The sequence below is a fragment of the Apis mellifera genome, linkage group LG9 (assembly GCF_003254395.2).
Source record: "Apis mellifera strain DH4 linkage group LG9, Amel_HAv3.1, whole genome shotgun sequence".
In the NCBI taxonomy this organism is placed as follows: Eukaryota; Metazoa; Arthropoda; class Insecta; order Hymenoptera; family Apidae; genus Apis; species Apis mellifera.
Window position 1 is genome coordinate 6,713,782 of NC_037646.1, and position 15,191 is coordinate 6,728,972.

Here is a 15,191-nt window from a genome sequence, read left to right on the forward strand (position 1 = left end):
TTGGGAGTATTGGAAAAATTTTCTTTGAGTGATTAAAATATAATTAAAAAATCGACAATTTTTTCCTTTATACCGGATAAAATTTTTAAGAATCTTTCTACGATTGATTAATTTAAAAGAGTAGCCAAAAGAAAAAGATAAAAGTGAGTCGATCGAGCAGAGAAAGAAACGGGGATAAAAATGGAAATACAAACATTAGCATAAATTTACATTTAGGTGAATGTAATGGATGAATGAGAATGGACGAAATATTTTTCTTTTTCAACTTGATTTGGTTTTCTTCGACGATCTGTCAACGGTGTAGTCTGGTAATTGATAGTCTGACATTGAAATTCAATTATCCGATATAATTATGTTTCTGGCGATTGAATTTTTCCGAAATAAAATGGCGAAATTGGAAATTGTTTAATTTTCTAGAAACATCGAGAAGAATTTTTATAAATAAAAATTATTATTATGAATTTTGGAAAAAAAATAGAAGATTTCATTTGTTAAATTAATTTAATCCTCTGCTCATCAAAAACGGGAAATTATATTTCATAGCGATCTTATTTCAGTTAATTAAAAAGTATTTTTAATGAAGTATCTCGTCACGTATAATGTTAATTTTTTGCAAGATTTAAATATGGTACAGTGTATAAGCATTGCTTGCTTACACTTTTCATACTCTTTCTGGAATTACATTCCAGTTGTAATTGCTAACGTAATTAAGTTGTAAATAGCTGTATAAACGTTTGTGTTAATTTCCAGTCTCCCGTGGGCTTCCTGTTTTCTTTATTTTCCAATGTTAAATGTTTTTCAGTCATTAAGACTCTATAGATATTCCTGAAAATATTTAGTTTACTTTCCAATTTTCAGTGACCAACCATTATTTCTCGTGCTTTAATCTTGAGCACATATTCTCATCGTAAAGAGCAGATTTTATACGATAAAAAATAGTATTATATGGTGTAAAATATTTATTAATAAAAGCAATATTAATTAATATTCTTCCAAAAAATATATACATATTTATTTTAACGTAGAACACGATTGAACTTTATTAAAATTAGAAAAATTTGAACCGCTATAACTCCGAAGATAATAACTTTCGGTGAAAAAGTAAACGATCATCGGAAGCGCGGAACCTTGCCTTTTAAAACTCTTTTTCATTTATTTCGATACGACTTCCGGTTCCGGAGATATCGTCGCGTAAAGAAAAGGTAATTTTTACTCATTCACCGTAAACCCTATTAAACTCCATTAAAATTAAGGAAATTTTGAACCGCTATAACTTCGAGGATAACGACTTCCGGTCAACGAACGAACGATCATTGGAAACATAGAACCTTGTCCTTTAAAATGCTTTTTCATTTATCTCGATACGACTTCTAGTTCCAAAGATATCGTCATGTAAAGAAAAGGTAATTTTTACTCATTCACCGTAAACCCTATTAAACTCTATTAAAATTAGGGAAACTTTGAACCGCTATAACTTCGAGGATAATAACTTCCGGTCAACGAACGAACGATCATTGGAAGTGCGGGACCTTGCCCTTTAAAACGCTTTTTCATTTATCTCGATACGATTTTCGGTTGCCGAGATATCGTCGTGTAAAGAAAAGGGTAATTTTTAATCGTTTACCATCTCCGTCTTCGTCGCTTACTCGGACCTCTCGCTCGCGCCTTCTCTCGCTGACCTATCCCAAACTCCAGACAAGCGACAGACGCGATTCTTAGAAAAACGTAGTACACATTTCCAGGAAGAAATGTAGGTCAGTGGGTCGCGAATCCATTCATAATATCTGCCCTATCTTAAGCGCTAGCCACACTTTGAACGCGTATATCTCGGCAACCGATCGAGATATCGGGATAAAACAAAAAGGGACTTCAATGGCATGGTTCTCTCTATTTCCTAAGTAGATTTTTAATTTTTTTTTTTGCAATTTTTATATGAAAATTTAATGTTACATTTATGAATTCATTGGTCCATTGCGTGTAATACAAAGTATGTAGAAACAAAATTTATCATGTATTTTATATTCATATTTGAACATTTTAATTTTAATGTAAAAATCCATAGTCGTTACTGATATATCCATTCGATTCTCTCTCTCTCTTTCTCTCTAAGAGAAGCAATTTTTCAAGTAGAAACTGTCGATTTACTCGAATGTCCACCACATTAATCCCTCTTCTTTTTTGTTCACAGCCACGGAGGAACTCGGTAGCAGTATGAGCACCACCCTGCCATCCGCGCCGACCGAACTCTCACAATTTCCCAAGCTTTGCGACTTACGTCGAAAGTTTCCTGTTCTGTACCGCGTCGAGTTTCAGGTGAGGACAATAAATCTCGACCTACACCCCCTTCGTTCTCCTCTCCCCATTGGTGATACCCAACGTTTTCGAGCCTTATTTCGCGCTTCTAATAATAACTTCAACTTACAACTTACTTGGAATCTCCTTCCTGCCCAAGACGGATCGAAATGAAGTTTAAAAGGATTTTTGTGTTGTTCCAAAAGATTCTAACGGTTATATAATAGCCTTCTTTTGTGGAGAATTCGTGTAATTGGGAAAATTAATTCTTTAAGAAATAAATTTTCGAAAAAGAAAAATAGAGAATAGAACAGTTATGGAATCTTAATAATTGCGAATTATTTTTCCAAGATCGAATATAAAAATAAAACTCCATCATCATTTGAACAATTCAAAATATCAATCATCTTGAAAGAAATCACGGAACGACAAAAATTCAAATATCGATTTAATTGAAAGAAAAGATCGGCACTTACTACTATCAAAATTTCGTGGAATAAAATAATTCAATCGCACGATTCAGAAACGTCCAATGTATTTTCGCCACGACAAAATTATACGAAGGGATCATTCCCACCGGTGAAATATATATGTATTGGAGAGGGTGCAAAGTGGCTCAAGATAGGCAGACAGCCAAGACATTGGTGGCAGACGACATCTAGGAGACAAAGCGATCTCGTGAGAATAGGTAGTGGAATCGAGTAACTCGGCTCGATATCGGTTTCTCATTAGACTGCCATTTTGGTGCACAAATTCTGAGCCAGACACCTGGGAACAGAGAATAGCTTTTGCCTCTCAGACTGGATGAACCCAAACCCTCATGGAAATCCGTGAAACTTTCATTGAATCGTTGACGACTTACGGATGGTCAATCCACAATCATTTCTCTTTACTTTTCATATGAAATCCTACCAAAATTTTTTTTATAAAAGATTATACAATTCTAACCTAACTTTCTCCAAACTCCTGGATTTTCTTATTTCGTTAGATTTTATTCGGGAGAACTTTTCCAAGTAAAAAGTCTTGGAAAAATTTTTTACTTCGATCAATTTTGATCCACAACATTTTCTAAGCTTGTGTAATTTTAACTTCCTTTAAAAGAAACTTTCCTTGTTTTTTTCTTTCTGAATTTCACGATAATATTAAACTTCCAACAAAGATTTTTCACTCGTTGAATTAATTGAAAAATCTCGTTTATCGGCAAAAAAAGAAATTAATATTTTTTTCTTTCCAATCTTCAATTAATATTTCTCATTAAGAAATTATCAAAATTCTCCTCGTCTTGAAAATTACCGCTCTCAATTATCCGTCCATCTATCGTATTTCACGATTATTAAATTATCCCCCCAAGACACCGGTAAATATCACCAGATCCATTTTCCGCCGGTCGAACGAACCAGATTGAATTTTGGTCAGCCCGACGGAAACTGTATTTCACCGCCGGCTTTCCTTATCAACCGGTAGGAGAATTATCGAGATGACGAAGGCTGAAAACTCGTTTCGGATCGCCGGCTTCGGATCTCCTCGCCGCATCCGGGATTTACGGCGCCGGTTTAATTCGCGTGTACAACGATACACGCGTCGATTGCCTTGCCCGCCGATCGGAACACGGTAATTGGCTCGACGTTTATCAACCCTCTTTCACGCCGAGTTCATCGAAAGCGATTCGAGAGGCGGATAGGTGACTGTTCGATCCGCGTACTTGTTTGCCTTTGAATCGTTGTTCTCTCTCTCTTTTTTTTTTTTTTTTTTTTTATTATTATTTGCACGGATGATTACACTGAGAGATATGGAAGGGAAATTTTTGAATTTGAAAATTTGTAATTTGTAGATGATCGATCGATTTTTTTTTTTTTTTTTTTTTATGTTGTTGAGCGAGTGATTATCGGTGAGAGACTTTTTGAATTTTAAGAGTTCAATGGGGAATAGGAAAAAATTTTTCATCGATTCTTTTTCTTGTTTTTTTTTTTTCTTTTCTATACCAGACAGAATTTTTGAATTTTAAAAAATCATTGTTGTTGCAAAGTTAATAACGAATGTGAAAAATTTTTCGTCGATTTCTCTTTCTATTGTTGGTAAGAGCGACAAGAGAGATGGAGATTTTTTTTAGAAATTTAGTTTTGTATCGTGGAGAGCTGTGTTGTGAATGACGAATGAAAAATTTGTCATTGATCTTTTTTCTATTGTTATTGTGATTGCTGCGAGAGATTTTTTGGAACTTTACAATGTTGTTTGAATTGTGAAAAATATTAGTCATCGTTTTTTTTTTTCTACTGTTGTACGATTTATTTTTATTTTTATCAAGAGATTAATTCGTGTTTGTAGAATTTGTGACAAATGAAAGTACAAAACTTTTGAGGAGAGAAAAAATTGCTGAAGATAAAACCTAAGAATGATCTTAATCTGTTTCCTTAAGCAAGAATTAAGAAAGGAATTATTTGAAGATATATTGAAAAATTAAAATCAATGATTCGTGGATAGGTAAAATTTTTCATACCCTTTGTATGAATGAAATAATAGATAATATTTGAAGGGGAAAAGGGGAATTAGCACAACTAGAAACGATTGGAAATTAACGATCGCATATCCGTATATTTGCACGTGTATAAACGATAAATTGCAAACGAAATTTATGAAATTCGGACGCGGAGTAATTTCGCCCGGTTCATTAATAATCGAGGGAGTTTAATTTAAACTTTGTATCCACTGCCAACAGTGTCACTTACGTGTCATTATCACGTTCGCTGGAAAACGAGCATATGCTCATGATTTCAATTAATATAATATTTCGTAAATATTATAAAGGGAATATTTAAAAATTAATATTTCTAATATCAGCTGATCAAAAATTATATAATAATAAATTGTACAATAAAAAATAATCGATTATTCCTTATTTACTTCGATTTGTAATGGTAAAAATTATTCTTCTTTTCTTTAAAAAGAAATATATATATATAATTTCTTGTTAAACTTTCTAAAAGTTTTTCTATATCATTTATGGTGTTTTAAAAAATTGTTTTATCTGTTTACAGACGGCAACGAAGGTGGAAACGCATTCGTGTAGACACGCTATGAAACCAGCCAACAAAGAAAAGAACCAGAACCAAAGGTGTATTCCTTGTAAGTAACAATCACTCGATATTATATCATTGATCAATATGATAAACTGCTTTTAAACTTTTAGGATGTTGTTTATATTTGAAACAGCATACATGATATGCAGACAAATATAATATAATCTTCTCAAATAAATTTCGCTTCTAATAATTATTTCAAAATGATATGAAAGAAATAATGAATGAAACGTTTACTGTAACTCCACTGTAACTACACAAATAATTTAATATTTCATTTATTTCTACACAGACACGTGAAAACATGATTTCATTATTTCAAAGGTAATTTAACATTTAATTTAACTATTTCTCAAGCAAATTAATTCAATTTTATATGGAGAGATTCAGGACACAATTCGCTATTGACACAGGTAACTCAATACTTCACTATCCCATTAACAAATTATTTCACTTTTGCAGAAATAATTTGGAAACTTATTTTATTATTTCACGAAAAACTTTATTCCTTCTACAACAATCACACAGCAAAGATAATTTCTGATATTAATATTGATAATTCACCCCACAAAAATATCCAATCCAACAATATTTCTCTAATTATACATAATTTTAATAATTCATCCATTCACAAAACACAATCAACTCGCAAATCCAATCATATTTAAATTTCAACACATACATACATATATAAATTCCAAGATATTTCAATATTCCGTTCACGCGTTATCTTAACCCATCTTAATTAATACTTGATTCCATCTACCCAAACAATTTAACACCGAACTCGAAATCTTCCGCAAACACCCCCCAACTTTTAATTCCAACGCAAACAACCCCGTTCCCAACCTCGCGAGAATACTTCAACGCGATTGTTCTCTCTCTCTCTCTCGCAATTTTTATTCTACAAATCCTTTGATTTCACCGCGCGCTCCGCGGTACACAATGCACAACCTGCTTGTATTTTTAATTATTCTTCTTGGGGAGAGAAAGAGAGAGAAAAGGAAAGAAAAGAAAAGAAGAATTTCGGTCACGACTAATTAGGAAACGCGGGTATGTTCTCGCCTTTCGTGCTCCACGTACACAAGAGCGTAAAGAGGGATGGCGGAAGTTGAGGGCGAACACGAACTTCCGTTCTCACACTTGTGTTGTCTACGTATAAGTATCTACGTGTGTGGACACTTGTCAATTTTAATGAACGTGATTGATCGTTCATTATTAAATTTTAGTGATGATGTTACAATAAATTATAAATGTATGATATGACGTTAAATTATAAAATCATCTTTGAATTTTTATCCTGATATTGTAACGAGAGAGTTTCGAGTAGTGCAAACGTTTTGTTTTAATTCTCATCACGTTTAATGAGACTTGATTTCACTTAACCTGTGAATTTTAATCCACAAAACATCTTGTTAAGAAAAAAGAATTAAAATTTCTCCTCTTCCTTTGCAAGATTAATTTTATAAAGTAGAAAAATTAAAAATTTGAAATTGAAGATTAATTAATAATTTACAGAAATTATTACTGTAATTTTACAAATTTTAAATTAAATATTGGGGGAGGGGGGCAAATTTATTAGGAGAATAATCATAGAATTTTGAATTTTTCCTTTTCCTAGTGTCTCTGCACTGCATATGGATGGAAATATACACGAGAAACGTGATCAAATAACATTTCCTCGAAATTGATACAATGGCTCGTTTTCACGGGTGAAAATGTTGGTTCGAAAAGCAATTTGACCAGGTTTTTCGGGAATCCGACTAGAATCAAACGACTGGTTTCCGTTTCACCTTTTGTTTAAACAACATGATCTTGTTATTTCTGCGCTCTCTCTCTTTGCATCTTCGTTTTTCACTTTCTTTTTTCCCCTCCCATTCTGCTCCGGGGGATTGCGGATTGTTGTTACTCGGAATAGGGCAATTAGAGAAGCTGTTTCCCTTTGTTCACGAAAAACACGATCTTGTTGTTTTATTTATCTATTTTTATCTTTCTTTTCTTTTTTTTTTTTTTCCTTTTGGTATTGAGGTTTCTGTTACTTATGCGCGCTTGTACTTTTAAATGTACAAATGAAATTTGTTGAAATATAACGTTAACAACTGTATGAAGAAATATTTATTAAGTGGATAATTATATTGGAAATGCTTTTAGGATTTTAAATTTAATTAAATTTCAAATTGTTTTTTTCAAGCAGTTGTTAATCATAATTAATCAAAAAGTTTCTTCATTTAGAAATTTAATTTACAATTTTTATAATTTAATTATGTTATTAATTTCTTTTTTCTTTGAGAATACAATTTTGTTACTTTATTTATTTATTTTTTTTCTTTTTTGAAAGCGTATAAATTATTAATGTACCGTAAACGTTTACACATTGGAAGTGTTTTATACGAATAAAAGTGTAAGCATGAAAACAAATAAGCAAGATGTGCATACATTATAAATTTTATATTGGAAATACTATACATGGTGTAATGAAATTTATACTACTATCCATGAATATGGATCTCGTTATTTTATTTTTCAATATTTTCAGTTTCAAGTTTTTGGAATTCTATTTCTATATTTCTTTTTTTCTTTTTTTTTTTTTTTTTTTTTTTTTTTTAGGGGTGTAGATTGCGTTACACGCGATGGGACAATCAGAGGCGCGAAGAAATTGGATAGAATACGAGTGAATGTTGCATTGTCGGTTGATGGATGGAGAGTGTATTGAAAAATTATTTAAATATTTTCTTTTCTATGTATGTGTGAAACATATATATATATATATATCATCGTACGTAATATTTCAAAAATTTACGACCCCAGTCTTTACACAATATAATGAAAACAATTTTCATTATATTGTACGTGTATTAAAAGCACAATTTGTAAAATAATTGTGTAAACGTTTGAAAACGAGTCAATAATATATTTTTATCCGATAAAAATTTTTATCCCCAAGCCATAAATTGAAACGCTTGATATGTTTCAGCAAGATTGTTTTTCAGCAATTTTTTTGTTGCTTGATTAAAAAATAAAATATTAAATAGTGAATTTTTCGATTAAAATTCTGCTGATGCAAAAACAGATTTTTTTTTTTATATATTTATATATATATATAATATATATATCATATATTATATATATATCATATTTTTTGGCGTTGTTATTAACATTCATCGATCTCCTTCTCGAGTACAGATGACTACAACAGGGTGGTTTTGGATCCAATTGAAGGCGAGCCCGACTCTGATTACGTTAATGCCTCTTACGTAGATGTAAGTAGATACTTGATAGATATTAGCAGGGCATTCTTCATCCCGAAATTGAACACTTTACGCAAAGTGAAAGGGTTTCTATCTTTAAACTGTCCAGGCTTTAATTAAATTTCCTCGAAATTCCACGAAGATATTAAAATGTGATGTTACAACGAACGAATGAATATTTATTTCGATATAAATATTTCGCGAAGAATATTCATAATCAATCACTTTTCTTATTTATCTTAATATAATCGTTGTAGAGAAATTAAATTATTATTAGAAGAACGTGAAATTCTATTTTTCGGCATCGTGACTGGCCATATTAAAGATCAAGATCAACGTTTGCCCATTTTTCTTAACCTTCGAACACGAAATCGTGCTTAATTTGAATAATCCATATCACATTTCTAGAAATAGAATTTCAGATAGTATCGTTATATTTTTATTATGGAAATAACTTTCTAGTATCTCGTTTCGATTATCAACAAATGTTAATAAAAATTATTTTTTCTTTTACACGACCTAATCTAACTTACGATATATTTAGATACAAATTGTATATTGCTAGCTTCGAATATGAATTTATTTTAATTAATGTCGTAGAATAATTAGATTTATAAGATTGTTATTTAAATTTCAGAGTATATTGAAACCGAACGCTTACATCGTGACTCAGGGACCCATGGAGAACACTGTGACGGAATTTTGGCGGATGGTCTGGCAGGAGAAGGCTTGTTGCATCGTAATGCTGACGAAAACGTTCGATTTCATCAAGGTAGGGCGTTCAATCCGAGCGTTTTGTCGTTTTAATTGGAAAGAGAGAGGGAAAGTTTTTTGGTCGAATGTAAACGGTAATAATTCACTAACATCAGGGTGAAGGACTGATATCTATTTGGGACATCGTGGCCGCGATAAAGGTGGTAGAAATTGTAGGGCGTAAATCGTTTCCCGTAGACATTTGAACATTTTTGTTTTGCCAACGGGGATTTACGTTTCTCCGGTTATTTTTCTTCGGCTATATTCCGACAGAGGATGGAAAAAATTGCGGTCATTAGATTTTGATCTCTTGCACGGTGTAAAGAATATAAAACGTGACAACCAAATTAATAGTTGTGAAAGTTGTATAGAATATTTAGAAAGAAAAATTATATATTTTTCTAAAAATATATGCATATATATATAAATAGGATATATAATTGGAATATAATTTTTAATGAAGTATTTCGAAAAAGAAATACTGGTTTGATTTGTTAATAATTAGAGAAAAATTTGATGAATATACGTATTTCTTCTCATTTGTGAATCTTTTTCATTTCTTTTTTTTTTTGAAATTTGGAAATTACTTGATCAAATTTAATTAAATGTCACCTCTTGAAAAATATCTTTCCAATTAACTTTTAATCATTAATGACAGAAACTTGCATCTTTTCACAATTTTTCAAAAATATTTAATCCATAAATATCCACAATCCAGTGATTGTAATAAGTGAACATAACCTGATTAAAATTCAGTATAATATAAGAATAGATTAGTAATTTCTTCCATGTCCAATCTACATAAACTATATATATATACACAAACTTTTTCCATTTTTATATTTTTCATTCAAACCGTATCGCTGCACGTAACGAGACACCCTATACATTTTCATATCTCTATGGAAATTTCTGCTCTGCGAAATTACACGGTTACATCGTGGCCCGATGCGATTCTTGCGCAACGTTACAACACGACGCACGTTTAACCGAGGAAATCTCGTCCCAATCCTTTCGTCACGAATCGGGCGTTCAATAAACGAAAGATCGGGCTTTATCGACGAAAACAAGGATGAAAAGCGAGACGAACTCGATTGAGTGACAGCATTTAGAGAAGATTGCGGGCAAGGGAAGCGGGGCATTTGCACGTGAAAATGGACGACGAGCGAAGTAAACGAGTTTGGAAGTTGTTAGCAGCCACTTCACTTAGCCGCGCCTCTTTGCCTCCATAATGATGATCCACGAAGAAACGACGGTTTTCATTGGTTTCACGACAGAGATAGATAGAGGGAGAGACAGAGAGAGAGAGAGTTTGATGTTTGGATCGACGTGAAAGAAATTGTAAACCCACAGAGATTTCGCGCTATTTGTTCGAGTTTATTTATTTTTTCGTATCATGGATCGTTGCTCCTAATTGTCTTTTGCCGCGAAATAACGCGGTATTGTTGATGTTGAACTTGAAGGATTTCTTACGATGATGTTTATTTGAGCGAGGAAGATAATTTATCGTTATTCGAGGAAAATAATCAATCGATGAAATAGAATTGCGTAAATTTGGATATTAGTGATTCACTTTGAAAGATGGAGAGGAGAAGTGATTCTTTAAACCTTCCTTTCCTTCTTTTCGTTCGATAATTTCTATGAAAAAAATTTATTAAATTTGAATTAAAATCCTCGTAATTTTTCCCCTTTCGAGCAAACGATGATTTAAGATTTCGCTGAAATACATTACAGGACGAACGATCTAACAAATCTAATAAATTTCAGGTGATGTGCGTGCAATATTGGCCCGCAAGCAAAGAGAAGGACGAGGAGTATGGCGGTATCGGCGTTTCCGTTCTGAAGGAAGAGGAGCTCGCCAATTTCCACATACGTACGATAAAACTCTACAAGAAGAATGAAAACGACGTGAGTGTTCGCAAGTTTTATAGTTATTTACGCGTTACAGAGATTTATTTCCAAGTGGATAAATCCTTATGTATATTTTCCATTGATCTATCTCTATCTTACTATCCCTTCTCTCGTATTTTTACTTAATATCAAGTAATTAAAGAAGATTTCACTGATTTATTTTTTGCTTAGATTAGGAAAATATTAATTGTTGTTACAAATATATCTTTTGAAAAATTTTATTTTATCTTATAATTAAATAGATAAGTTCTAACATTTGCAATTAGCTTATCTTTAATATATCTTTATTATTGATCTCTCTTGTCTCAACACAGATTCCTCTTTAAGATTTGCTCTCCCACATTTTCTTGGTACCATGATACATACTCTACGCTTGCTTCCATCTACATTTTAAAAATTTATACGTTGTACGTGAAACATTAACATGTGGAATGCAAACGTATTGTACGTGCGCATTTAATGTTCCTGGCGTATAAGTTATAAGTTATTTCGTAGTTTTTATAAGTATTTATAAATAATAAAGTTAATAAAGAAGGGAAAAAGAAATTAAAAATTCTCATTTCTCTTCAATGAGAATTGTTATTTTTTTTTTGGATATTTTTTTCCTTCTTTGAGAAATTTGCCTTCCACTCGTGAGTTCTTCCACAATGAACTCTTGCATAAAATCTTTGCATCCCTTATTCCGCTATATTATTCTTCTTGTGTCCTCAATTTTTCTTCGAGAATACCAGTCTTGCATGCCATTTACAAATGTTTGCATTTTTAATTCTCTTTTCTCATTTCTTTTTAACAAATACTGAATATTTTCCCAAAAATTCGCTCAATTTTTCAATTCTAAATATCCAAATCTCTTTCTATTCCTCTTCAAATTTTCATCTTTAATTTTCTTTCTCCTTCAATTCTGTTTTTCCACACATATCGTTGAATTTCAATTATCATTCCAATTGTATTATTTATCATCATTTCAATATTATTCAATTTCAATTATTCCATTCATTCTTTTTCCAATCCTCTTTAAAAATCCTCTTCGATCCTCTTGACAATTTCTTTCAAAATTAATTCCAATTCTCTCAATTTTTCTTTTCCTTGAAAAACTTTCTCGACAAATCGCCGTAAAAATCACATTCTCTATAATGCAAAAGGAACTACAGATCCCAATGATCCTCGATTCGATAATAAGATTGGCACCAAGTCTCGTGCAATCCAGAAACTTATTCCCCGAAAACGAAAAGTAGGCGAGACAAGGTTACAGAGGATGTCCCCGGATTCCGTGGAAGGAATTTCACTTAGGACGAAAGTTGGTAAAAAGTTAAAGCGAAATTAACCAACTGGAGGAACTGGTAGATAAGAGTATTCATCTTTCGAAACTGGGTGAATGTTTCAAAACGATACACGAGAAACGATGATGAGTTTGCTCGAATACATATTACGCAAGGCTTAATTTTATTAACTTGCCGGAAATGGAGCAAGAAGTTCGTTCGACATTTCGTTCGTGTTAGTTTAGACAAAATAGTTTCGTATAATTGGTTCGTATAATTTTGCTTTATTTCTACAACTGTTACAGAGGAATAATTAGGGTAACGAGAATTTTAATTCTTCATTTATATATTCTTGTTGTTGTTATATATCATAGAATATAGAACAGTTCAAGTCAGATGATCAAAAAGAAATAATTATAAATTATTTTGAAAATATTATATTTGATGTACAATGAGATATATAAAATAGTTTAAAATAGTAGTTTTAGATAATGGAATATTACAATTGAAGATATTATATTTTCATGAATTGTATAGGATATTTTAGAATATGTATCATAATTTGTAATAGGAATATAATTAGTATGAAAATAACCAGAATATTTCAGAATAGAACAAATAAGGTTTTAGAGATGCTTCATCTAATTATTATGGAAGTGTCTTTTCTGAAGAATTAAAAGCTTTAGAGATACCTCAATTGAAATGATAGATGCAAAGGAATATAGAATTTCAAAATAAATAACAAAATTAATACTGATTATTAGTTAAATCATTTTAAAATAGATAAAATATTATTAAAATAAAATATTTTTAGGAAATGTAACATAGAAATTTTAAATGTTTATTTTATAATATTGTAAAAAGAATCCCATAGGAATGAGAAAAGAAATAAAAATTATTGTATGTTTAAAATATCTTAATTTAAATTTTACTTTATTTAAAATGAATTTAAATTGAATGATTTCATATATTATGAATGAGAAAAGTTATTCAATATGTTTAACACAAATTTAAAACATTGACTGGAATGAATGTTTTATTCATCAACATGGCTGACATAGATGTAAGTTACAGTGGAGTGTCGTTTAAAACTCGAGTTACGAGAGTTGAACTGTCGACGACGTGTATGCGTTACTTCACTTAAAATGTCACAAATTTATGACATTGACAATAGTAAGAAAAAAAATTGATTCGTGCCCTAAAATCAGCAAAATATCCCTAATATTTCTCCATATTTATAATAATTTTCACAATGGAATGGCTAACAGATACATCAGCATCATATAAAAGAACAAATCAAAATTAAAATTAAATTATTCCAATAAACTCTCCTCGCCACATCTATGATATGATAATCTCTAATTGTAATTTCAAAAAAAAGAAATAAAAAAAATCACTGTTTCAGGAGATAACCGAAGAAAGAACGTTATTGCAGTTTCATTACACGGAATGGCACTCGCACACGTGTCCATTCGGAAACGCGGTTTTAGAATTCCGTCGGCGCGTGAGGGCAGTTGTCGGCTCCACTATAAAGAACGAGTCTGGGCCTATGGTGGTGCATTGCAAGTGAGTCATTTCACCCATGAATTTCAACGATTTCGCGCGTAGATGTTAAACGATCATGCTCGTTTCTTTCTCTATTTTTTCATTGCGAATAAATATTATTAAATGAATAAATTTCATTGTGAATAATAAAGCGACGGTGGAGGAAGATCCGGTGTATACTTGGCGATAGACGCGAATATGGAACTGGCCGAGGAGGAGGACGCCTTCGACGTGTTCGGCTATTTGAAAAAGTTGCGGCAAAGTAGAAGAGGACTTATCGAGAACTTGGTAAATTCGCGATATCTTTTTTATTTCTGTTTCAGAGAAAGATAATAAAGAAACTTTCCTTTCCGCGTGAAGTTTTATTTAATTATGTAATTTTAAAAATATAATTGTCGAGCACGTTAAATGTAACAAAAATTTAAGAATTCTTATTTAATTTGAAATAAATTTTTTAACGAATACAAATTTTCTTCTCGCCTAAGAGTAAAAATTCCATAAAAAAATGAGAAATATCAAACAAAAGATTCATCTATCGTGATAAAGGTTATATAATCTTTTTACGATGTTTCATTATTATACAGGAACAATATAAATTCGTGTACGACACGCTGGAGGAGTTCGTGGTGTGCGGTACCTCGTGGTTCCCGGTCTCGGAACTGTCGCAGCGTCTCAAGCAGAAAAGTATAAAAAACCCAATAACTAAGATGAATGAATATCAACGGGAATATCAGCAAATTTGTAAGCAAACGCCGCGTTTTACGATCGGGGACTGCGCCGGGGGCCACAGAGCCGATAACAGAGAAAAGAACAGAGACGTGTTGGTCGTGCCGCGTAAGTTTCCGTCCATAGAACGTATGAATGTTTCTTTGATAAAGAAAAAAAAAGAAAAAAAAAATAGTAATCGAAGTAAAAAGAATCGGAGTGTTTGTAAATATTTGCTTATCATGAATATGCGGATAATGGAAAAAGGAGGCCGCATATTTTTTGTTTCTAAATTTTTATCTATATTTTTTTTTTTTTAGGGATGTTTATACAAAGTATTGAATTTTATCTTTTCCGTGTATTTTATTATTCATATTTTGGGAAATTTTGGAAAATATTTC

General features: G+C 31.7%; 1 protein-coding gene across 2 annotated transcripts in view; it reads left to right on the top strand.

Annotated features, from left to right (window-relative positions):
- Positions 1-15,191, top strand: part of LOC412960 (receptor-type tyrosine-protein phosphatase kappa) — a 94,910-nt gene that overhangs the window by 77,438 nt on the left and 2,281 nt on the right. For both annotated transcript variants that reach the window (XM_006561628.3, XM_396411.7), the window contains exons 3-10: positions 2,189-2,313; positions 5,328-5,415; positions 8,553-8,629; positions 9,255-9,389; positions 11,138-11,278; positions 13,946-14,106; positions 14,238-14,373; positions 14,670-14,919. In XM_006561628.3, the coding sequence (XP_006561691.1) occupies positions 2,189-2,313; positions 5,328-5,415; positions 8,553-8,629; positions 9,255-9,389; positions 11,138-11,278; positions 13,946-14,106; positions 14,238-14,373; positions 14,670-14,919 (1,113 nt within the window). The remainder of the gene's footprint in view (positions 1-2,188; positions 2,314-5,327; positions 5,416-8,552; positions 8,630-9,254; positions 9,390-11,137; positions 11,279-13,945; positions 14,107-14,237; positions 14,374-14,669; positions 14,920-15,191) is intronic.